The following is a 25,393-nucleotide window of genomic DNA, read 5'->3' as shown; positions in this document are numbered from 1 at the left end:
GAAATGAAAAACATGTGGACAGGACAGGCCATTACAAGGTTGACCAAATTATCAAGGACACTTGTGACATTGCTGTTAAAAACATAGAAATTGAGGAATAGGTAAGATTGATTTATTATCATTTTTTGCGTTGAGTAACCCCTAGATATAACTGGCCTTTGTATTGTAAGAGAGATAAAGGGATAGTGAAAAGTAGTTGTTATTTTAGAATGGAATTACCTCGTGTAATTTTATAAGTAAACCTTAGCTCCTTATTAGACAAAACCCAATAATATTGTCTATCCATGACGTATGTAGATAAGTTACATGTACATATACCATTATAAACGTATTATTGTCTTGAGAAAATGGAATAAGGCAGAGCATTGTTTGATGAAGAATAATATCTGAAATGATAAGCAAAAAATAAATGTTGATATCAAATACGTTTAGTACATTTTTATTACTTAATAGATAGTCCTGGTTCTAGAAATTGCTGTATAAAACAGTTGCATTGTATATTTAGAGAAAAGACATAGAATAAAAGTGACATTAGAAAAATTCACGGAGCTAGTCCCTGGCTACATTATTCCACTGAAGTCCCCGGTTATTAAACTGAGAAAAATTGATACGCGTGTACATATATGATACAAAATATTACTTCAAAAATAATACATTGTGGTTTTTATTTTTTAAGAAGACAGAGTTATTAAGCTATTTAGAGTGTAAAGACATCAAACAACTCAAGCTTTGTGAATCAGGAATTGGCTACACATTCAAGTCACTGGCTTGTGGATTCTGGGCTTTGAAACAGAATGAATTTCGAAAAGCCATCACCAAAATTGTAATGCAGGTACAAAAAACGCGTGTCATTATAAAAAAACTATTGGAACCATTTGCTCAGAAATTTTTTAGATGAATATGTTCCACTGCAGTTGTTCACGTTTAAAAAAGATAAAATTCATTGTATATGAATTCCCCAATAATATATGGGACCTTTAGATTTAATTCAAATTGACCAATTTTCAATAACAGAAAAATGATACAATTGCGTTGACTTGTACATGCCACAGTATATGCATGTGAGAATATTTTAATATTTGATTAACAAACATTGTGTGTTTTACCTTTCAGGGAGGGGATGCCGATACAAATGCATGTGTGGCAGGAGCATTGCTAGGATGTAAACTAGGATTAGACGCTATCCCTTCATCATGGAAAGATGGTTTGTTGCACAAAGAGTGGTTAGACCAACAGATATCTAGGTAATTTGTGATATCTAGTGGATGTTTTCAATTAAAAATGTCAACTATGGGTATTTTGTTTGTATATTTTCTTTGTCTCGTAAATATTTGAGTAACTTGCTAGATAACTAAACCAAATTACAGATTCTTGAGAATGACAAATGGAGAGGAAATGGAAGGCAAGGATGATCCAAATTCAGAGGCATTAGGAACTGTTTAGCACCCTAACAAATGTGAAATGAATAAAAAAAAGTATGTAAAAACCAACAACAGACCACTGTAGACGTATCAGAATTTTGGCTCAAGTACACCCTAACTATCATAGTATCTCCTTTTCACCAAACTGTTGCAAAAAGACAATCAACGTTATCATTAGGCCATGACCTGTATTCAATGTCATTTCACAGAATGAATATGTAACTAAAATGTGACTGAAAGGTGACTGAAAGCTGACTGAATCATTGGCATAAATATGCTATTCAGTGACCTTTCCAGTCCATTCAGTTAACATTCAGTTGACTGAATAATGGCAGAGCTTCATCCTGTTAAATGACAATGTTAAGACAAGAGCTTGGTCATTTTTTTTCATTACATTACAAATCGTTTTCTCAGATTTATACATACAAACCAAATATTGTTATAGAGAAATATCTTATATGTGATGTTTCTAGACCTCGATTCATACGGGTCACTGTACAGGTCACTGTGAAAGTATGCTCTCACAGTCACATACGGAGCAAAATTACCGATGTCTGAGGTGAAGGTTAACCAATGTCTGAGGAAGCCATTAGTACCATCAAGCATTCTGGGATATAATGTTGCTCACAAGGCATTGTACAAACATATCACATGTACTTGTGTGCTACATATACATATAATATACTATTTGTTTGTTATGTTTTTTTATACCCCCGCTCCGAAGGAGAGGGGGTATACTGTTTTACCCTTGTGTGTCTGTCTGTCTGTCTGTCCGTCCGTCCGTCCGTCTGTCTGTCTGTCCGTCTGTCCGTCTGTCTGTCCGTCCGTAACAAAAATTTCTGTCACATTTATCTCAGCAACTATTTATCGCAGATGCTTGAAATTTTAACACAGTGTTTGTTAAGGCATGCCATATCGTGGGATATATTTTGTACCAATCGGACGTCAACTTCCTGTTAAATGACGACTTTGCTTATTTTTTAACCAAAATCTTCAAACAAATTTTCGTCAAAGATTTCTCAGCAACTGTTCATCGCAGATGCTTGAAATTTTTACACAGTATTTGTATAGGCATGCCATATCGTGGGATATATTTTTGTACCAATCAGACGTCAACTTCCTGTTAAATGACGACTTTGTTTATTTTTTGCCAGAATTTTCAAACAAATTTCCGTCAAAGAATTCTCAGCAACTATTTATCGCAGATGCTTGAAATTTTAACACACTATTTGTTTAGGCATGCCATATCGTGGGATATATTTTTGTATCAATCGGACGTCAACTTCCTGTTAAATGACAACTTTGCTTATTTTTTAACCAAATTTTCAAACAAATTTTCGTCAAAGATTTCTCAGCAACTATTTATCGCAGATGCTTGAAATTTTAACACAGTGTTTGTTAAGGCATGCCATATCGTGGGATATATTTTTGTACCAATCGGACGTCAACTTATTGTTAAATGACGACTTTGCTTATTTTTTAACCAAAATTTTCAAACAAATTTTCGTCAAAGATTTCTCAGCAGCTTTTTATCGCAGATGCTTGAAATTTTAACACACTATTTGTTTTGACATGCCATATTGTGGGATATATTTTTGTATCAATCGGACGTCAACTTCCTGTTAAATAATGACTGTTTATTTTTTGCCAAAATTTTCAAACAAATTTTCGTCAAAGATTTCTCAGCAACTATTTATCGGAGATGCTTTAAATTTTAACACAGTATTTTTAAGGCATGCCATATCGTGGGATATATTTTTGTACCAACTTCCTGTTAAATGAGTACTTTGTTTATTTTAGCCAAAATTTTCAAACAAATTTTCCTCAAAGATTTCTCAGCAGCTATTTATCGCAGATGCTTGAAATTTTAACACACTATTTGTTTAAGCATGTCATATTGTGGGATGTATTTCTGTACCAATCGGATGCCAGCTTTCTGTTAAATGTCGACTTTGCTTATTTTGCATATTCACATCAGAGCGGGGGTATCACTAGTGAGCATTGGCTCACAGATATCTTGTTTTTATTTCTTTTAATATTTTTCACAATTTTTAAAATGCATGCAATTTAAACATTTATTCAATTTACACACTTGGAATTTTAAATGATCAGTATCTGCATAATGTTTGTAACACTTCTTTTATGAAATGCCATTTGCAATATGTATAATTTTATTTTCAGCATTTTTGTGCATTTATGTAAGGTAGTTGTTCAATGTACATTTACCTGTTACACGGTGTAATTGCCATGCATAGCAATTAAAATTCAATGTTTCCTATCATGTTTTGAATGGTGTATATTCAACTGGTTCATGGACTGAACATTTATGTCACAGAAAATGTCTTGTAACATTGGGGCCCAAATATCAATACTGAGTTCAAACTTATCCAAACTTATTTCTACACTTGATCAAGTTATCATTAACTTAATTGTCACTGCAATTATCGTGCTCAACGCCAATCTCTTATTCAGACACCTGTTTCTGTTTCATCCCTATTGTCTGTAATATTTTTATATGCGTTAATACTATATGTCATTCAAATTTATTACATAATCTGTGAAAATGTATTGCTGTGCTTAATTATACTGTAAGTGATGATGTTCAGCACTTTAAAAGTTAAGCAACATGTACATGTAGCTTTCTAAACCATTTCAGCAATATTTTCCTGAAGAATGGATGTACAAAATGCGTTTTAAAAAATTAAATACAATAAAATCTTTTTAAAGATTCCAACACAACAACATCAACAAACAAAAAGAAAATTCGTGAGTATTTGGGAACGGTAAAGCAGGTAAATTTTGCCTCTTGTAATGACTCAATCCGATGTTGTCATGTTCACTTTCCAAAGGCCATACTTGTTACCCTATGAGAACCCCCCGCTTCTGTTACGTTACATTTACGTTGTTCTGAATGCCACATATTGTGGATTCATCCTGAAGAAGATAAAATGAAATAGATTTCTGACTTAAAACAAATTTTACAGTACTAGTATTTGAATCTTATCTATACGTCCTCGTAACTTATATACCGTAGGTAAATTGTTTATTGGAAGTCCATAGGAAATGAGATCTGCCCATGCAGAAAAAATGGTGCTTCCTAGCGCTTGCGAACATTTGTGTTGAAAAAGACAATAAAAATCGTCGATCATTGGCGAGTGTCAGTTCTGCTAAACATGCCAAAGACATAATGGTCATTGAATTTTTTGCTTCGCAGCTATGGTGATTTAAAAAAAGATAAACCAAAAAAATAAAAGGATTGTGAATAAAAACAAATTTATTACAGTGACTAAAACGCCAAAAAAAATCAGTCACTCCCAATAGACGAAATCGTCACAAAATTCAAAGTAACTTTCAATAGACACGAGACTAAAACGCCGCATGTACGAGAAATATGATTAGATAAATGACTGAAACGCAACAAAATCAAAGTAATATCCAACAGACAAATTACTCAAATGTCATCAGAACATGATGAAGTATAAAAATTAAAGGCCAAAGACTGTGCTATTTTAATGATGAGTCATCTTTAACACTGTATTAGGTTTCTCTCCTAGAATTTTAGCATGAAGAAGTCTTTTGGATCGCCTCTACAAACCTAGTCCTCACTCCCAGCAAAGCTAGTAGGTCTTTTGAAGCGGAAGGAAGTGATTTCTATTTGATTGCGTTTGATTATGAATAATTTTTTACCAACGATAATGACAATTTAATGCACCTAAATTTAAATATAATTTATTATGAAATAAAGCACTTAGCATCGCAGCAAACATTTTTCTTAAATAAATGAAAAATTGAATTTGAAGGAGCCCCCCTCCCCCAATTCTTGGAAGTATAGAAAAATTGTAATGAAATCAAGAAAATAAACTTTAAAATAGAAGTTTAGGACCCCCTTACTAAATAGGATTTTGAAGATTGGTAAATTTGTATTTTTATTTTTTACCTTGTCACAGTTTCGGATAAGTCTATCCCTCCCCCTCTGAATAATTTGGAAGCGAATTCTATGCCGTAAAATACTAATAATATACACTGTACAAAGGTACCTAAATTTATTCTGCAATATTTATCAATTCTAATAAAGGGCTATGAGTAACAATAAGTATATAGGTAGTGAATAACTCAATATATAGAGCTTTTTCTATAAACATTTGCTGTGAGCTTGAGAAATTCTTGGTGTATTTTGTAATGATAAGCAATACTAAAGACGATAAATGATACATACGTTGACAATTGTCTCCTTGCTATCATACAAAATCCTTTCGTGTACATCTCGGCTGCTTTTTCCATTCCTAAAACGTTAAAAAAACATCAGTGTACATGTATTTCTAAATGCATTGTGCATACATCCAGTTATAATGGCAGGGATCGTAAAGGTGTTCAAACATAAATTTGTATAGGATTGTGTCTTGGTCGGCTGACCTACTGCTGTGGACCAGGGACAGGAGATGCTGTCCCTACATTCTGTCCAGTGTGCTAAAGTCGGTCCTAGGGACCAGCAGGCATGTTCACGAAACTTTTTTAAGATATGACTTAGGAAAAAAAGTTAGGAACATCCTAAGATCAACTTAGAAAACGTCTTAAGATGTAGCTCGACGGTAACTTAGGAACATCTGAAGTTAAGGTATCCTATCCTTCTCCAACTACATTCTTATTTTTCACATTTATTCATACACATCGAATTTGATAAACTTTTGTTGGGAAATATCCTTAAACATTTTGCCAGAGAAAATTGTACGTGTCGGTAGTTACCACAATATGCCTAAAAACCAGTAATTTTAATGTGTAAATTTTTTATTTAAAAAAATACAAATACTTTAAGTGACCAATAACAATTTCGTTAAAAAAAACGAACAAACAAAACAAATTAACAATACAAAATTTACCCCCCCCCCCCTTATCCAAATTACTGCTATTTCTTTTTAAGGAAAATATGTATCCGGACAGAAATGTCTTACAAGCAAATAATTATTTAAGAAGCACGTGTGCATTCTTTGACTATAAATTTACCTTTGATAATCTTTATCATCCAAGTACATGTATACATGAAGCCTAATACAATAAACACGCGCTTAGAATTTAACGTTACATGTAGAAAACACACACGTACAAACACAACCAATTTCCCTTTAATCTACAAAATATAGAATACACGAACATATTAGATACAAAATAAGTGAAAATAAATCTCGAAAATACATAAATACAAATAATTCAACATTTCGAAATTTTTAAAGATTATTTTTTTTTGTCAGAATGAAGTGATAAAATTAAGAATGATCACGCATGGCTTTTATAAACGGATGTAAATTTATTTTTTAGCCAAGGACAATTTCTAAAAGTAGCCAAAAACAAAGACTGTAACTTACTTAGTGTACAATGTGAATATCAAAAATAAGCGAATAATCTTCTTTCGCCAAACAAAGACAGTATTCGCAAAAAATGCTTAATTTTTCAGATTACAGACAGGCATGTAGCACCGAAGAAGGGGTGAGAGTTTGGGTTCTATCTTCACATAATTTTGTTAAATGATAGAATAAATAACTAATCCCCCACCCCCCCCCCTTCTCCCTTTGCCGGATTAGGAATTTGAGGTTTGTCTGGAAATGCTGGAATTGAAAAAAATGCGTTATTCTAACGGTCCTAAGAAAAAGCTTCACAACAGTCCCAATATCCCTATAAACGTGATTTTACAGCCATATGATGGTCTTAGGACAAGGTAAGCGATTTCCTAAAGTTAGGACAAAGTAATGGGGGTTCCTAAATTTAGGAGAGCTTCGAGAAACGGGCAAAAGACTAAGACGTATCCTAAGATGTACTTCGGACACTATAGTCCTAAGATAGCTTCATGAACATGCCTGCGTGTTTTTAACAAGAGCCTCCAGGAACAGGTACATATGTAAGCGAAAATAACATACTTCCTCTGTTATTCTTGAATGTAAATCAATCATCGATCAATCAATCAATCACCAAGTTAAAAACTATGTACAGGTAATCAGAATGCGTAAAGCTATTTTCATCTTCGCTAGCCAAGCCAAGTGTGCGATTCGTTTTTCTCATCCCCCCCCCCCCCCCCCCCCCCCCCGGGACACTTGGCTAGCGAAGATCATCTTCCCAAGTCAAGGGTTTCTGATCCGCTATGTAGAGCGGACCGGATCAAAAACTCTTGACTTGGGAAGATGAGCGAAGAGAAGTTTATCTACGCATTACTATAACAGCAAAAAGTTCTCATGTAATAGCGAGCGCAGCTCGCCGGCGCGCAGCGCCGGCAAGCGAAGCGAGCTCTAAGAACCAGTGTGCGCGGGAAAAAGAACGAGCTAAACCTACAGTTCATCAAACAAAATTTTTTGTCTACGTCCCATAATGCTCTCTAATGTTTTCACCCGTGGTGCTATGCCAAAAATGGCCGACTTTTAACTCGTAATTTACAGTGACTTAAAGTTTGAAGACACGTTTTGAGTACCGCATATGCTTTGGCGAGACTCAAAAGATTTGTTACATGCTTCCATACCTCCGTAATGAGTCGAGAAACGTAAACAAAGCCGAACAAAGTCATGGATGACGTCACAGTGCACTCGCGCTATATTTCCCGCGATAAACTTAGAGGTGGATCAAACATCTGTAATGCGTGTACTAGCTATTTCAGTACAGACTGCGATACCTGCCTCATTGACGTATGATTTGTTTTTAATTTTTTTTAATATAGAGATTTTATGTATATATATTAGCAAGAGCCATACTTTACTGTCATATCGATCCATTTTTAAGCTAATTGTGCATGAATGAGTAGGGAGGAAATAAACAATAGGACATTTTGAAATAAATCAAAAAGGAATAAAATAAAAAAAATAAACAGTTAAAAAAATTATGCAGATATGGGATATAGTCAGACCATTAAACTTAAAAGTGGGAAATTACACACCTACAAACAGCTAGGTACCGGGCTCTCTCTCTCTCTCTCTCTCTCTCTCTCTCTCTCTCTCTCTCTCTCTCTCTCTCTCTCTCTCTCTCTCTCTGGGAAGTGGGTTGCGCTGTATGTATCATAACCATTAAAATTAGTACCTTTGGCATACTTATTGTAGAGCAATATACTCTCTCAAAAATTCTTTGACGTTCGTTGATACCTAAATAAAAATATAAGTTGACAATGATGCAAGGTATGTGTATAATTCTTGCTGCGCTCGCCAGAACGGTAGCACCGTAAAACATATTATTATATACCTTCAGTTTCTTTGCTTTTGGAGAAAGAAGATCCACCACGTTTGCTGGAGTTGTCTAAAGAAAAATAAGAATCTGCAGAATGTGTTTTTTTTCTGAAATGATAAAAAAATTCATTTGAAAATAAAAAAAAAAACGACCTTGAAGCACACAATTTTAACATATCATTTTTATCATCACTATTCCAGTCTTTGGTTTCCCATAAAAAGACATGCAGTAATTTCTGTTCGTTTACTTTAAAATCATGCCGCTTTTTACATTTTTATGATTTCTATCTTCATTTAAAGAAGAGTCAAAAGTTTGCGACTAATTCAAGAACGGTTGAATATAAATAATCAAGGGCAGATAAATCTATGTGCAAGAGAAGGTAACTCCTGCATGCCTCCTTGCAGGCAGTACCAAATAGAATTAATCTTACTTTAAGGCTTGATGTTAAATTTCAAATTATAGCGAGCGCAGCGAGGCGGCGCGAAGCGCCGCTTGCGTAGCGAGCTCCATAGACAACGGGTACGAACGGAGAAAATTCGAGTGGAAATCTGCACATTGTTCAAAGAAATTTTTATGAGGCCACGTGAAAAAGTTCTACATATCCCAGTAATCCTTTGCGGTGCATAGCAACATGGTGGAACAGGAAGCGTTTCGAAGGAAAATTCTTACCTCTTAATCGTATACATCTATTTCATTTATAACAACTAAAATCCTTTAAAAACACTCAAGTAAACAACACATATGCTTTCGTAAAAAAACTGTACCTATCTGAACTTTTGCTGACATAAGACGTCATTTCCTTTCCCGAATTTTTCCGACAATTTACGAGAACTGTCGAGCGCAAAAGAAAGTTAAGTATGACGTCACAGTGACTTCGCGCAGGTGGATCAAGCATCTGACAAGCAGTTTATTGTTTACTGATTTTAATGATCATTATTAAAAAGTAAAGGAATGATAAAACATTTTATTAAAAAAATCAAGTCTGTTTTGCATTTAATTTATGCTCAGTGGTAGTTTGTTTGAGCGCATTAGCCAAAAATGGACAATCGGAATAAATGTTTGATAACTTCGGGTTCCTTGCAGTGATAAAAGTTTTCGAGACAAAGCCAAAGTTTTTAGGTTGAGGCAAGTCCACGGGTTAACGTTGCATTTAACAATGATGTTTGGTTCCTTCTGCGCTCGCCCCAACGGTCACATCGTAAAACATATTATGGAGATTAGACTGACCACTGGGATCATTGTCCGTGTGTTTGTTACGGACAAGTAATCCAACAGGATGGATTTCAATCTCCTCTCAAATCAAGCTGTTTCCTCAAGTCTTCTGACAAGAGCGTGTGTTTTCTATCGATTGACAACGTCGATAGGTTCGCAACATTAGTGACGTCGTTACTCTGTGATGCATCAATGACGTCACATAACTTATGGTAATTTTCCATATGTTACCGTCTGTAGATTATTTTAAGGTGGGCCGCGGGTTTGCTTTCGTAATCAAATTCTGTACTCAATTTAGACAACTCGACTGGCTGTTTTGTGCACATTTGTTTATGACGTCATAAAGGAGACATCTCAAGATTTCCCGCTTCACATTTTCTAAAGTCAAATGCTCTTAGTAAGTTATAATAAAGAAATTCGATTTTGGTCTATAGTGTAAATACAAAAGTAGTTATTCATACCACGTCTTAGTTTTCATAAAAGAATCGTAAGTTGGAAAGGCAGATTGGAAGCAATACATCATAAATACTTACATGTAGATTATTAGCAAGAACTGGAGCGTTACTTTTTAACTCTATGTGAAATTGCACATAAAAGCTAAGTAATGACAGTCATGTAGTCTCAAACTTGAGAGAGAGAGAGAGAGAGAGAGAGAGAGAGAGAGAGAGAGAGAGAGAGTAATAGGTGTCTGTAAAATAGTTTGGGTCGGTAATAATTCTTCAAAAGAAAAAAATTACTAGCATTAATAGTGAGTATATCGTAACTATTTCGACCGAAAAAAAGGGAGGAGCAAAGCCTGGGAATTAAATTTTCTAAATTAGTTCAATAGTTGTGAAGATTTTGATAACCAAAATAAAAGTCCATATCTTACAATTATCATCCGTTTTATAGATTTGAGACTATTCGCATATATTTAACATAACATTTGACAAAGTAAATGTGGAAATTGTGAACCTACTTAAAAATTTGGTACCACCCTTTCCTCTAAATTAGATATAAAAAATACTATGCTCGGCATTCTCTGATTTAGAATAAGAGGGCAAAAGTGGGCTTTTTAATTTAATATTCTTTATAGCAACTAAACAAATCTTTTTTTTAAAAAAAAGAATGTATTTATAATACAAAAGTAAAATTAAGAATTATTGTTTTTTACAGGCCAATGCTAACCGGGGGTACACGGGAGGCCTTATAACTTCGAAATCATAATAAAAATATGCTTTTTTATCTCCGTATTATTTTCATACTCTCCAAAATTGCTTTTTCAGAAATGTAAGCTTCTAGTTTAAACTCAAAAAGTCTAAATTTGATTTTTTAAGTGATGTTATCACTAAATAAGTGGAACGGGTTAGATATAAATGAAGTCGAACTCACGACGTGAAAGGGGGGGGGGGGGGGTGCTTTTATTATGTATCGGGCTCGATATTACGATATAAAATCAACTTCCGGTCCTCGATGAGCAGCCGAGAAAATTCTGACTTCTGTCTCAGAAAAAAAACATCTCAGAAAATGTTAAATGTTAGGGACGCATCGTAATTACATGTTCCGATATCTTAGAAGTATCACATAAGTCTATCGAGTTCGACTACAGCTATTCTGGATTTGTTTTTAAATGACATCAAGGTGTTATGCTTGACGCCAAAAATAACTTTATCGTTAAGTTATTTTTAGCTTGCATAGATTAGTTATTTATAAACCGGAGGCCGATTGAACATCAGTAACAACAATGTCTTCTTCAGGTGTGGTAAGTCTGTTAACTCCTCTTTCAATCTCTCTCTCTCTCTCTCTCTCTCAGGCCTAAAAAAATAATTGTGTGTTTAGGGTAACACTGATGAAAAAATTAGGTTAGGTAGGTGGGTATTTTTTTTATTTTATCATATTTTTTTGCATGAATCCTAAGAATGTTTGTTTGTTTCATATTTAAAAACATATTCTTTATCAGAAAAAAGATAATATTCACAATCGGATAAAATCAGACATCTAAAAATGGTAGGATCGGGCCATTTTTGTAGGTTAGGTCGGGTTACCCAAAACACACAACTTTTTTTTTTAGGCCTCACCTTGAAAGATGAGACCAATCTTCAAAACATCCGGGTTATAATAGCTCCTCGTTTGGGATATAACGTTAATTTATACCCTAAATAAAATACACTTTGGATATGCCAAAAATATGTTTGTTTATTCCTATTAATGCATATTTAATTGGAACAACTTTTGGTAAGCAAGTTTTCCTATACTGGCATGTTCTTGTTAGTGCATTGTTACATATAATTTTATGTGTTGATAAAATTACGTAACAATGCACTGCGAGAAATGGTCCTTGGCAAGAATTGGTCATATATGCACAGAAGGCCGGTATACAACCAATTCTCGCCAAGAGCAATTTTAAGACAGTGCAATTACCATATATGCGGTAATTTTTTAATGATCTAATTTTTACTATTTTTCGCGATCTCTTTTAAATCTCAAGTTATTGAATATGCAGATATGGTATTCTGCATTATTTTCTTTTTAAACTTTTTAAATTGCAAAATAATGACTAACGCAAATTAAAAATACTCCACATTTTCCTAATTTTTGCAAATTTTACGACGTGCAAAAAAAAACAAACGTTATACAGTACGTATTACATCATTTTATCAAAACATGATTTTTTTTTTTCAAAACATAAAATGGGTGAAAATGCACTTAATATAATTAACATCATGGACAACAGACAAATTGTGATCAGAAAAATTCACTTGAGCCACCTATTTAATGTGCATGTATGTAGATTGCAAGTATATCTGTGTAAATAAACTTTGTAGGTTTTGAGCCAAGAAGAACAGAATCAGATTAAAGCTGTTCTTTATGGACAGTGTATAGGTGATGCCATTGGACTGTTGACAGAATTTCTGACCAAGGAAGAAGCTAAAACTGTATGTTCAACATCTTTATTATACTTACACTTGCAAACAAATATTTCTCTGTGTACAGTATTACATGTACTTAGTTTATTTCGTATTGAGAGTCAAGTTCAACTTTTAATTATTTCTTTGACAATAGCTACTTCCGGCCCCTATTTCTAGATTTTGATCATCTCATCTGACTTTTTTTTATAGCATAGACAAATAACAAACAGGAAATGAAAAAGTGTGTACAAAATAATAAGGCATTTTAATTTTTACTCACACAAGCCCAAATTTTGTCTAGTGTCATTTGTCCCTTTACTTTTTACAGTCTGTTTAATAACCACAGAGCTATCTTCAACCAATTTGACACAAAGCGTTCTTGGGTCAAACACTTCACATTAGTCTGTTAAAGTTGATGATTCTGAGTGTGATAATCATTGGTTTAAGAGGGATCTCTTTTACCATCATAATTTGGTCTAAAGGCTTATATAGCTTTTTTTCAAACTATGACCGCAGGCATAATCTGTCAAATTCTCAAGACAAACAAAGTTTTATATTTTGTTTAAGTTTGAGAGGAAACAACCAAACTAGTCAACTTCTTGAGAATTATTGTCTACATATTGTTAAAATTAGATATGATATCAGTGAGTTATAGATTTCAACTAGTTAGCTTCTTGTATTCCATTTGAGTACCTGAGCAAGAAATATTGCACTTGGATCTGATACAACCTGTCTTAAGTACACCACATTGTCTCCAAAATGATATTAATTTTAAAAGTTTGAGAAATAATAGTTTAACTACAAAATGAGAAAATGTTATGACAATGGGTTTCTGTTATTTTTTTTTTTTTACAGTATTATGAGAAAGTAAAGAAGAATTTGGAATACAAGCATAAAGCCATTGTGTGCGATGTTCACAGGAATAGATGGAAGGAGGGAGACTGGACAGATGATTCTGACCAAATGCTGATGATTCTTATGTCTATCACTGATAACAAAGGAAAGGTATGTTGTCTTATACTTATTAGTCAATCAGTTAACTTTAATTGACTTGATTTGATAAATCACCTGATATTTTAGTGTCAAAAGTAAGTTCTCTTATCTCAGTTGAAACTGAAGCTTTGAAAGAATTCTCCCAACTCTTGTCTGTCTTCAACAACATAAAAAGTTGAAAGCTTAATCAAATTCTTCTCAATTCTGTTGTCAGTGTCTCCTCAAGTACAACAACAACACAACACATTGTATTTGATGCTATTGATTCTGTTATCTGCCCTTGTTTGATGATCCTTGAGATTTTTGTTTGTTAATTAGTAAAGTATGAATCTGCATCAATTGTTTGCAGGTAGACTATAAAGACATTGCTCGTAGGATCAAGAACTGGATGAAACATGGTATTCCAGAGCTGGGGGACTTTGGCGGACTAGGGCTTGGTAGAACTACAGCTACTGTTCTTCACCAAAAAAACTATGAGGATGACCCACATGCAGTAGGTATTTATAACGTCCGAGAGGTTGTGGGACATTGGGATAGCTAAAAAAAAAAAAAAAGAGGCCCATGGGCCACATTGCTCACCTGAGGAACAATAGGTATGATAAAATCAGCTTAATGGAGTCATAATACAAACTATCTGGACAATGTACAATAATACATGTAGATCCTGTATAAATAAAATCCATTTTCCCCTGGATATTCTTATGTTTATAATCATTAGTCCCTTTTCTAACAAGATGATTTTATAGTCATATCATATGTTGAGTATTGCAGTTCTCAAAAAGATCCTTAACAATAGTTTATATATTAGATATAAACGTACATCAAACTCTGAACCTTCTCGGGAGGCCAAAGAATTGTCCTGGGGCCAAAGTCTTAACAATTATAAAGAAACATCTGGCTGATTAGTTTCTGAGAAGATTTTTAAAGATTTACCCTATATATTCCTTTTTTAAACTTTGACCCCCATTGTGGCCCCACCCTACCCCTGGGGATCATGATTTTCACAACTATGAATCTACACTACCTGAGGATGCTTTCACACAAGTTTCAGCTTTCCTGGCTGATTAGTTTCTGAGAAGAAGATTTTTAAAGATTTACTCTGTTTATTCCTATGTAAAACATCGACCTCCCATTGTGGCCCAAACCTACCCCCAGGGTTATGATTTTCACAAATTTGAATCTACACTACCTGAGGATGCTTCCACACAAGTTTCAGCTTTCCTGGCTGATTAGTTTCTGAGAAGAAGATTTTTAAAGATTTACTCTATATAATCATATGTAAAACATCGACCTCCCATTGTGGCCCCACCGTACCCCCAGGGGTTATTATTTTCACAACTTTGAATCAACACTACCTGAGGATGCTTCCGAAGAAGTTTCAGCTTTCCGGGCTAATTAGTTTCTGAGAAGAAGATTTTTAAAGATTTACCCTATATATTCCTTTGTTAAACTTTGACCCCCCCCATTGTGGCCCCACCCTACCCCTGGGGATCATGATTTTCACAACTATGAATCTACACTACCTGAGGATGCTTTCACATAAGTTTCAGCTTTCCTGGCTGATTAGTTTCTGAGAAGAAGATTTTTAAAGATTTACTGTTTATTCCTATGTAAAACATCGACCCCCCATTGTGGCCCCACCCTACCCCCGGGGGTCATGATTTTCACAACTATGAATCTACACTACCTGAGGATGCTTTCACACAAGTTTCAGCTTTCCTGGCTGATTAGTTTCTGAGAAGAAGATTTTTAAAGATTTCTCTATATATTCCCATGTTAAACTTCGATCCCCCATTGTGGCCCCACCGTACCCCGGGGGTCATGATTTTCACAACTTTGAATCTACACTACCTGAGGATCCTTCCACACAAGTGTCAGCTTTCCTGGCCGATTAGTTTCTGAGAAGAAGATTTTTAAAGATTAATTCTATATATATTCCTATGTAAAACTTCGATCCTTCATTGTGGCCCCACCCTACCTCCGGGGATCATGACTTTCACAAATTTGTATCTACATTACCTGATGATGCTTTCACACAAGTTTCAGCTTTCCTGGCTGATTAGTTTCTGAGGAGAAGATTTTTAAAGATTTACTCTATATATTCATTTGTTAAACTTCGACCCCCAATTGTGGCCCCACCCTCAGGTGAGCTAAAAAGGTTAAGTTTACAATACAATAAGTTGTTAAAGTTGGTTTCTGGAAGAACAGACTTTGAAAATTTTCTTAATAAATATTGACAAATTTTTTACCTTTTTAAGCTTTAGTTTTTAAGATCTGTGTACAAACATAGAATTGTGAGCAAATCTCTGTATCTTGCTTATAATTCGAAACTTAACACTCAAATATGGTTGGTAAATAGAAATTGTAAACAATTAAACACAAGAAACATGCACTACATGTACATGTATAACAAATAAAGAACACAATTTATTTTTTCGAAATGAATCATATATATACATGTGTATAACTACATATTTCCGTCAGCGATATCAAACTCTATTTAAACTGAATAAACTCGAGAAAATGCCGAGCATCTCAACAAAACCTATTGCATTAATCTACATGTACCATTACGCAAAAGATAATGCCGAATTACCGATAGAATGAATTGTATTTCAGTACCCCTACATCCGATTTTGCTTAATTTGCGCAGGTAAACAGTTAACTGTTTGATTTACCGAAGTCTCTGTTTGATTTGATACGTAAAAATCACGAAATACAGACGATAGTTTCCAGGTTACAAAGCATAATGAGAACGAAACGAAAATCAGAACAAGCTAACACCAACGTCATGTGTGAAAACTGTCAACGCATTGAAATATTTAGCCTCAATTTACTTCACAAAATCGGCACCAATATATTTTGTATGTTTCAAAATTTCCCTTCATACGCGAACTGTTGCACAACAAGCAAATTCATCATAGTCAGATCGACCCTTTTTCGTATAATGTCATGGCTGCTTTAAACAAAGAACCTCGTTTTAGAAGTATGGAATCATTTTACCGGATGCCGAACCCGAAGCTATTAAACTGATTGAAACACGCCTTTCCTTTATTATTATTTTCGTAATAACTCAGATTTGAAACAGAATTACCACTTAATTTTTGCAATTTATATTTTCCTTCCCATAAGGATAATTCATGCTAAACTAGGTTGAATTTGCCTGGGTAGTTCTTGAGAAGAAGATTTTTAAAAATGCACCCCCCTTTTTCTACAGTTTCAAGGTTTTCTCCGCTTTGAATACAGATCAAACTTTTATTTCTGCAATTTATATTCGCCCTCCCATAAGGATGCTTTGTACCAAATTTGGTTGAAATTGGATAAGCGGTTTTAGAGAAGAAGTTCAAAATGTAAAAAGTTTACAGACGGACAGACGGACAGACAGACGGACAGACGGACGGACAGACGGACGACGGACAAAATGTGATCAGAATAGCTCACTTGAGCTTTCAGCTCAGGTGAGCTAAAAATGAGTGAAACAATAAATGAGGATGTTCTATGCACTGCAAATTGGAAATATCCTGTATGTAGAACATGTATTTTTATGTCTGCATGATAAACAATGCAGTCTGCCATTAAATTTAGATGAGAATGTCATATTAAAATCTGCGTAGTATATGACACAATAGTTTAAGTCATCAATCTATGTTTTTAAAAAGATTGAATAATCGTTTATTATTTTATTACATTAAGGTGGTACGGGACACTAGTTGATATTAATGTGAATAAAAGTGCACATAAAATCAAAATACTTTCATCGTTTTATAATTTTCAAATTTCACAATATTTCACAAAAATGTTTTAAAAAAATTTGTGAAGGTAAAATTTAAAAAAGCCCCAGTGGGATTCAAACTCTTGTCTTACAGATTTGTAGTTAACACTCTAATCCATTGTGCTACGCTGTAAGGTAACAATTTCGGGAAAGAAAAGATTTTTAAAATCATTTTGGATTTTTTTGTTTATTTCGATTGGATATACGTCAAAATATGGAGGTGTCCCATTCCATCTTAAAGCAACAAGTTTTTTTTTTCATAAACGTTTTGTCATTAAATATTTTTTTTTGGGGGGGGGGGGATTGCATGTTCACAAGATTTCAAATAGATACATGTAGGTTTTTAATTTTCCAGCGTGCTGAACATGTGTGGAGGTCGAGTCAGTGTAATATCGCCCCTAACGGTGGGGTCATGAGAACCTCTGTTGTTGGCACCCACAGGTTCCGGGACTTGGAGGAAGTGGCCAAAAATGCTTCTGACATAGCCAGAGTAACACACCATGATCACAGGTCTGTATGTAGAAGCTCATGATTGAAATTTTACCTTATTGAATATAATTTTCTTAATTAAAAAAATTAGAGTATGACTACAGTTTAAGCAAAATTTCACAGAATTCTCATTTTAACTGGAACATTTTATGTTAAGAAATTGATTGTCTTTGATCCAAAAAAAAGTTAAGGTCCATTTACGATAAAGTTTCATAACTTTAATTAAAAGAAATATCAAAGACTCATACTTGGACAGTATTAACAAATTTTGAGCCCATCTATAAATTTTCGTGTAGAAATATGAGAAATAGAAATATGATTATAAATTAAAACATGACCAACATTTGAAACCTTGATTTCCATTTGCAGATGTCAGGCCTCAGCTGTGGCTGTGTCTGTTGCTATAGCAATGATGTTACAGAGAAATGAAAAACATGTGGACAGGAAAGGTCATTACAAAGTTGACCAAATTATCAAGGACACTTATGACATTGCTGTTAAATACATAGAAATTGAGGAACAGGTAAGTCTAGCTTTTTTGTAACCATTTGTTGCGTTTATTGATCCCGAGATGAAATTGGCCTTATTGAAGTTTGGATTGGGGAGGGGGTGGGGAGAGGTAGGTTTTAAGAGAGGAATGTATACTTTTTGTATTTTTTATAAGAGACAGACTTAAGGTGGCTCTATACACCACTTTTTGATGACGCAGTACGCAAAAAAGTAAATCTGGAAGCATCCAATTCCGGTACTGGCTGATTTAAACTGAGGCGAATTGTATGGGGACCGCTCTTTTGAAAAATTTGTTAAATGAATAGATTTAATTTGATAATTGGAAAATTCATTACTTTCGAGTAATGCGGTATGTGAAACCTTCACGTTGTGTGGTATTATTTATCGAAATAAACAATAAAATCAAGTATAATTAAGGTCTTCCGTTTTCCAACGGAAGACCTTATTGTTTTCGTTCGGTTTCTTTTTCCCTATTATTATTATTTTTCTTTTTTTTTCCAACCAATTTTGTGTACGCGATTTCTCGAAAACTACTCCACCGATTTACATGAAACTTTTAGGTCTGATAGATAATGATCTGAACCTTATTGGAAATTTTTTTTAATGATGACGTCACTTCCGGTTTTGAGTTATTTACAATTTAACGATTTTCAGAGGGTCGGCTTGTCCAGGGGTAAACTCCTAAACGATTTAAGATATTGAGTTCAAAATTTCAGGGATTGTAGACAAAAAGTTGTAGATCTGACATGTGGTATATATATTTTCCTGTGACCAAAAGCGCCGAAGCTCGCCCGAGCTCGAAAATTACAGTTAAAAAGGCGTCGTGATTTTTCGTGGTTTTCTTTCAATATCTTTTTCTTGATTGTATTTTGTTATAACATGTAGAACAAAAAATCTTTATAAAGTCAAGAGCTTTTATAAGACATCAATAAAAAGGGGCTGGCCCTTCAAATAAGGGGCTGAGGGGGCCCTAAAGTCTTTTAATGATAACTTTTCACTGCGAAATATTTTGTGATAAGTTATAGAAGCAATTATGTTTATTCTAACGTTATCCACCTACACATGGCAATCATTAACTCCTATGTTACGTAATTAGGGGTTTTAAGGGGCCAGAAGTCCAAAAATTTGATGCTCAATATCTCAAAAAGTAGGAAAATTTTGAAAAGCAATATTGAACAAAAGATGCTCAAAATATTAAGCTTAACTATCTGCAACCATAATTTCTTTGTTATGCAGTCCCTAAAAGGAGTTACAGGGTCGGCCCCTAAAACGACCCTCTCAACATATCTCGAGAACGGTACAAAATTTGTAAACACTTGTTGAACAAAATGTGTTTGAATTGATTAGAGCTTTCATTTGAAATCATGAAAAAGGGGCTGGCCCTTCAAATAAGGGGCTGAGGTGGCCCTAAAGTCTTTTAATGATAACTTTTTACCGTGAAATATTTTGTGATACGTTATAGAGGCAATTATGTTCATTCTAAGGTTATTTACATATACATGGCAATCATTTCCTCCTATGTTACGTAATTAGGGATTTTAAGGGGCCATAAGTCGAAAACTTTGATCTTCAATATTTCAAAATAGAGGAACATTTTGAAAAGCAATATTGAACAAAAGATGCTTAAAATATAGAGCAAAACAATCTGCAACCATAATTTCTTTGTTATGCGGTCCCTAAAAGGAGTTACAGGGTCGGCCCCGGAAACGACCCTCTCAAGATATCTCGAGAACGGTACAAAATTTGTAAACACTTGTTGAACAAAATGTGTTTGAATTGACAAGAACGTTCTTATGAAATCAAGAAAAAGGGACTGGCCCTTCAAATAAGGGGCTGAGGGGGGCCTAAAGTCTTTTAATGATAGCTTTTTACTGTGAAATATTTTGTGATACGTTATAGAAGCAATAATGTTCATTCTAAGGTTATTTACCTATACATGGTAATCATTTACTCCTATGTTATGTAATTAAGGATTTTAAGGGGCCAGAAGTCCAACACTTTGATCTTCAATATCTCGAAATAGAGGAAAATTCTGGAAAGCAGTATTAACAAAAGATGCTCAAAATAATGTGCTTCACAATGTACAACCATATATTGTTTGTTATCTGGACCCTAAAGGAGTTTTAGGACCGGATACCAAAACGATTTTTCCCAGATATCTCAAAAACGGTAACCAATTTCTAAACATTTATTAGCGTTACACAAAAATATCTTTTAACGAAAATGAATGAAAAGGAGCTGATCCCTTAAATAAGGGACACCAAAGGGATAGATCGTCTTTCACCCATAACACTCATAGATTCCGCCTCCTTTTCCGGATAAGTTTCGTTGACGAAGATCAAGAGTAAGGCCATTCCTTATTCTAAAAATCGGACGGAAGACCTCCTCGTTGCTCGCAACGAGATCGTGTCTAGTTTTTTAAATAATTTCTTTACCATCATCGATATGTTACACCGTAGCGCAGTGGATAAGTGGATTCACTACAAACATGCAGGTCATGAGTTCAATTCCCGTTGAGAACAATACATATTTTAATTTTCCAAAATTTTTTAAAACGTATATTTTGGTTGAATACTGTGAAAGAAAATTCTAAACTGGTGAAAATATTTCAATTATAATATACTTTAATGCACATTAATATCAGCGCCTTAAGGGGATGAGAGGGTTGCTTTGAATTTCTCTCAGGCTGGGTTACATAAATCCTATTAGCCAATTTTCCCCTTTATATATTTGACTTAGTTCTGCATTAAAGCGAATATATTCACTTATACAGGACGAGGCCTATAATGAAATATGAATGTATTTATCATTCCAACGTTATATTTAGGACATTTTCTTCAACTCAGCAATGAAAAGCCCCCAAGGTGTTTGGGACTTGGGACTTAGGAACAATAACCCTTAACTGAGGAACTTTCATACCAAATAAATTTTAAAATATTTTTTGTGTTTATTTGCAATGATTTTCATTCAATTTTTTATGTCATATTTATTAAAATACATTTTCTTATAACATCAAGCAACTTTTTCAGATGATTTGTCAACAGTAAAAAAATGTGAAAAATTATGTTTTGGGGAATTACTTAAAAAAATTGCAATAATAACATTTTTGAATGTAAAAAAGTGTTTTGTTTTTTTTATCTGTCCGAAGGAAATATCCATCATATGGCAAAAAAATTCTCTCAATTTGTTAATACCTGTCTTTTTAAAAAATATTTTACAAAAACACGAAAAAACATTAAAAAATTCTTTAAAAATACCTATAGTATCCCTATCATCATTTTAATATTTGATAAGTATATGTTTTGTGGTCTTCTTTTGAAAATTGGAATAAACTGTGGGTGTATAGAGCCACCTTAAGAATGTTATCAGTTACAGATAAATGATTTTTAGGAAGCACGGCCCTAGGTAACACATGTACATGCAGATTAGTTACATACACCTGTATATATAAAGATGTACTAGCTGGTATATGTATTATTTTCAGGAGGAGAAAAAGAAAGGCAGAATTTGAGATTAAATATATGTACATTTAGTATAATTGTTAATTACTATTTGATAAATCTTCTGATTTTGAAATTTAATTATTTAGCCTCAAAAAGACGAAAATGAATTTCACATGAGAAAATAATTTGAAGTATCTCCAAATTTACTTCTTTACTAAAGTCCCTGTTTATTAAACTGAATTAAATTGACATACCGGTATATGAAATATACACGTATGTTTGACATAATTTAATATATATGATTGATAATTTTAGACCAAGGTTTTACAATCAGTGATTTTTTTGTTTTAGAAGCAAGAGTTGTTAACCTTTTTAAAGTGTAAAGACATCAAACAACTAAAGCTCTGTGAACCTGGAAAGATTGGCTACACATTCAAGTCAATGGGATGTGGATTCTGGGGATTGAAACAGAATGATTTCCGAAAAGCGATCACCAAAATTGTAATGCAGGTACGTACAAGAACATGTCATAAGTAAACGACTAGAAAAACCATTTGCTGCAGGAAGTTTGGAGATAAAAAAAAAAATAGCTCAATAAATGATTCTTTAAAAGAAAGTTTAGATTGATAAAGGAAATGTATTGGACACATTGCTTGTATATGACACGTTGCATGTATATAAAAATATATTGATATTTGGGTAACAATGTTTGTGGGATTTTTTTACAGGGAGTAAGTAAAGAATGATGACAACCGTTTCCTGACCATTTACTGCAGGAAGTTTGTGGATAAAAAAATAGTTCGATAAATGATTCTTTAAAAGAAATAGTTTAGATTGATAAAAATATGTCTTGGATACATTTCTTATATATGTACAGTGTATGTGTGTAGAAATATGTTGATATCTGGGTAACAATGTTTGTGGGTTTTTTTTTTACAGGGCGGGGATGCAGACTCCAATGCATGTGTTGCAGGAGCATTGCTGGGATGTAAACTAGGATTAGACGCTATCCCTTCATCATGGAAGGATGGTTTGTTGCACAAAGAGTGGTTAGACCAACAGATATCTAGGTAATTTGTGATATCTAGTACAAGTTTTGATTGTATCTATATACAGTAAAACCTGTTTAGTACGAACACGGATATTGCGAATACACGGATATAGCGAAGTCATCTTGGATCCCCAGCTATGTAAATTTAATGAATTTCTTATACGGTTACAACGAATTACGGATATAACGAAGTAATTTCTTAGGTCCCAGTGACTCGTTATAACCGAGTTCTGCTGTATTAATATTTTGTAAAAAAAAAAAACATCCTTTAAATTGAGGCCAAAATTAAATATTAGTTTGAATGATGTACTCAGACGAACCCATCAAAATTGCCCCACCCAATAATTTAAAATTTTATTTTTTCAGCTTTTTGAATTTGATTTTTTAAAATGAGTGTCCATGTCATATTAAAAATAGATTTTGGTTGTTTTGTATCAAGAAGTATTGAATTTGTTTAGCTTTCTTGGGATAGAAAACCAAAAAAATATAGTTTGATTATCAGATTATTGATGTACAAAAAAAAAAAAGAAAATAAAGAGCTACCTACCCACTATGAAAAATTTGGGTCAGAGTACATCAAACATTTATATTATTAATACTGGCCTGAATCAGCAGATATCCAAACGAAGGATGGGTAGTGATAGGATCAATACTTCATGAATGTTTAATCTAGGATGTTCCATTAAGTACTACAAGTTAATAGACAAGGATTTGTTAGAATTATTATGATAGGTAAAACTTGGGAAAGGTCAGCTTAAATTGTACTGAAAAGTATAGGTTTTTTGTCAAAATCAGATTATATCCAGGTTGATATGCTTATGATTTAGCTGGCATATCCACTTTTTAATCAAGTAATGAATATATTCATTGACATGCCTTTAAAATTTAGTATGAATACATAAAAAAAAAAAATCAAAGAAAATGTCAACATTTCGTTCATAAACATTCTTTTAAAAAATTACAGGTACCTCAGAATGACAAATGGAGAGGAAGTAGAAAGCAAGGATGCAGGTCCAAATCCAGGGCCATCAGAAACTGTGTGACAAATTTTATATGAACGCAATGGAAAAAAATTCTGTCAGATAATCAAATATATGAACTTGACTGTTATTTAAAGTACAACTTAACTTATCCTCCTTTTTAACCGGGTATTCCAAATGAAATTTGGTTATTGAAATTGTGAAAATGGCGGGCAGGCAGGCGGCTGCCAAAAGGGTACCCAAATTGTACAGATAAGTCCTCCTACAGTTTTCAAGATAGGAAGTTGTTGTTTTGGATATCAATTTTACATATATCAGAGATATATTACTTGGATTTTAATTTTAATTTTTAATAATTTATGAAAAAAATGCTACCTGTTGACCTTATTTATTTTTTGGGCAGAATATTGCATAAAGGGTACTTCATTTCTCTGGATAGGTATTGTTTATCATTTCAAGGTTGACAGATGGATTATGGATACTGTTCACAAAAAAGGAAATCCTGTTTGCTGTCACATTGACAGCTTTTCACTTGTTACATAGTTGAAACAAGAAGATGATCCTAAAAAATATCAATGGATCATTACCTTCACCTTTTTAAGGTCATTTCTTATCAGTCAAAGTTTAGGTATCGATTAGCATTAACGGTTTTCAGGGCCAATAACTTAAAACCAAATATTGCCTCAAAGAAATATGATCGTTACTTAGGCAATGTCCCTAAATCTGGACTCAATCAGGTCTTACTCAGTGACTCACTAAGACATTATGCTCAGACAATTATCCATGTCTGAGGTCAAGGTTACAGCTATTCCATTAATACCATTACGCATTCTGAGATTATATTGCTTGCATGGCATTATAGATACTGTTTGATGATATTCTGTTTGATATATACATGTACTATACAAATTATTCTCTTTGACTTACCCTTCTTGATTTTTCATACTAGAATATTTTTTAAAATACATGTTATTCATAGGTGTTTATTTTGATACATGTTTTTATATATATTTAGATAATATCTTTAATTTTATACATTTTTAACATTCTTTTATGAAGTACATGTAATGCTTGTAATTTTTATTTTTCGTTTCAGTTACTTTGTGCATTTATTGTCTGATATACATTTACTGTTATATGTTAATTGTTACAGCATTATTATTGCTACTAGATTGAAATAAAGGATTTTCATACAAGTATTATTTTTTGACTTGTACATACTGTTTAACTTCTATAGATCAAAGATACATGTACCGAACATTACTTGTATTTATTTTTTTTTTAATGAAAAATATACTCATGACCCTATAATGCGCAACATATGTATGCAATATTAAGTAGGAGGGACTGGAGTATATTTTTCATTACGAGAAACTATATGTCAGGTGCCTTTGGTATACTTGTAAATATCTGTCACAGAAAATGACATATATTGGT

At 33.5% G+C, this 25,393-nt stretch overlaps 1 protein-coding gene and 1 long non-coding RNA gene across 3 annotated transcripts in view; both read left to right on the top strand.

The window, feature by feature from the left end:
• Nucleotides 1-25,136, top strand: part of LOC128188960 (ADP-ribosylarginine hydrolase Tri1-like) — a 28,695-nt gene extending 3,559 nt beyond the window's left edge. Inside the window, exons 1-9 of one of the 2 annotated variants that reach the window (XM_052860302.1) lie at nt 11,313-11,571; nt 12,635-12,745; nt 13,574-13,723; nt 14,061-14,204; nt 17,839-17,993; nt 18,342-18,495; nt 22,277-22,435; nt 22,865-22,995; nt 23,941-25,133. In XM_052860302.1, the coding sequence (XP_052716262.1) occupies nt 11,554-11,571; nt 12,635-12,745; nt 13,574-13,723; nt 14,061-14,204; nt 17,839-17,993; nt 18,342-18,495; nt 22,277-22,435; nt 22,865-22,995; nt 23,941-24,019 (1,101 nt within the window). In that variant the 5' untranslated portion in view covers nt 11,313-11,553 and the 3' untranslated portion in view covers nt 24,020-25,133. Of the gene's footprint in view, nt 1-11,312; nt 11,572-12,634; nt 12,746-13,573; nt 13,724-14,060; nt 14,205-17,838; nt 17,994-18,341; nt 18,496-22,276; nt 22,436-22,864; nt 22,996-23,940 lie in introns of those variants that run through there. The other variant, XM_052860303.1, reaches the window with a different exon arrangement.
• Nucleotides 613-3,134, top strand: LOC128188961 (uncharacterized). The gene is made up of 3 exons (XR_008244201.1): nt 613-832; nt 1,114-1,244; nt 1,368-3,134. It is a non-coding gene; the product is annotated as an uncharacterized LOC128188961 (long non-coding RNA).
• Nucleotides 25,137-25,393: the final 257 nt, after the last annotated feature.

This window comes from Crassostrea angulata, chromosome 6 (genome assembly GCF_025612915.1).
Source record: "Crassostrea angulata isolate pt1a10 chromosome 6, ASM2561291v2, whole genome shotgun sequence".
Taxonomy (NCBI): Eukaryota; Metazoa; Mollusca; class Bivalvia; order Ostreida; family Ostreidae; genus Magallana; species Magallana angulata.
Note: the sequence above shows the minus strand (reverse complement) of the source record. Positions and strands in the feature narration are given on the sequence as shown.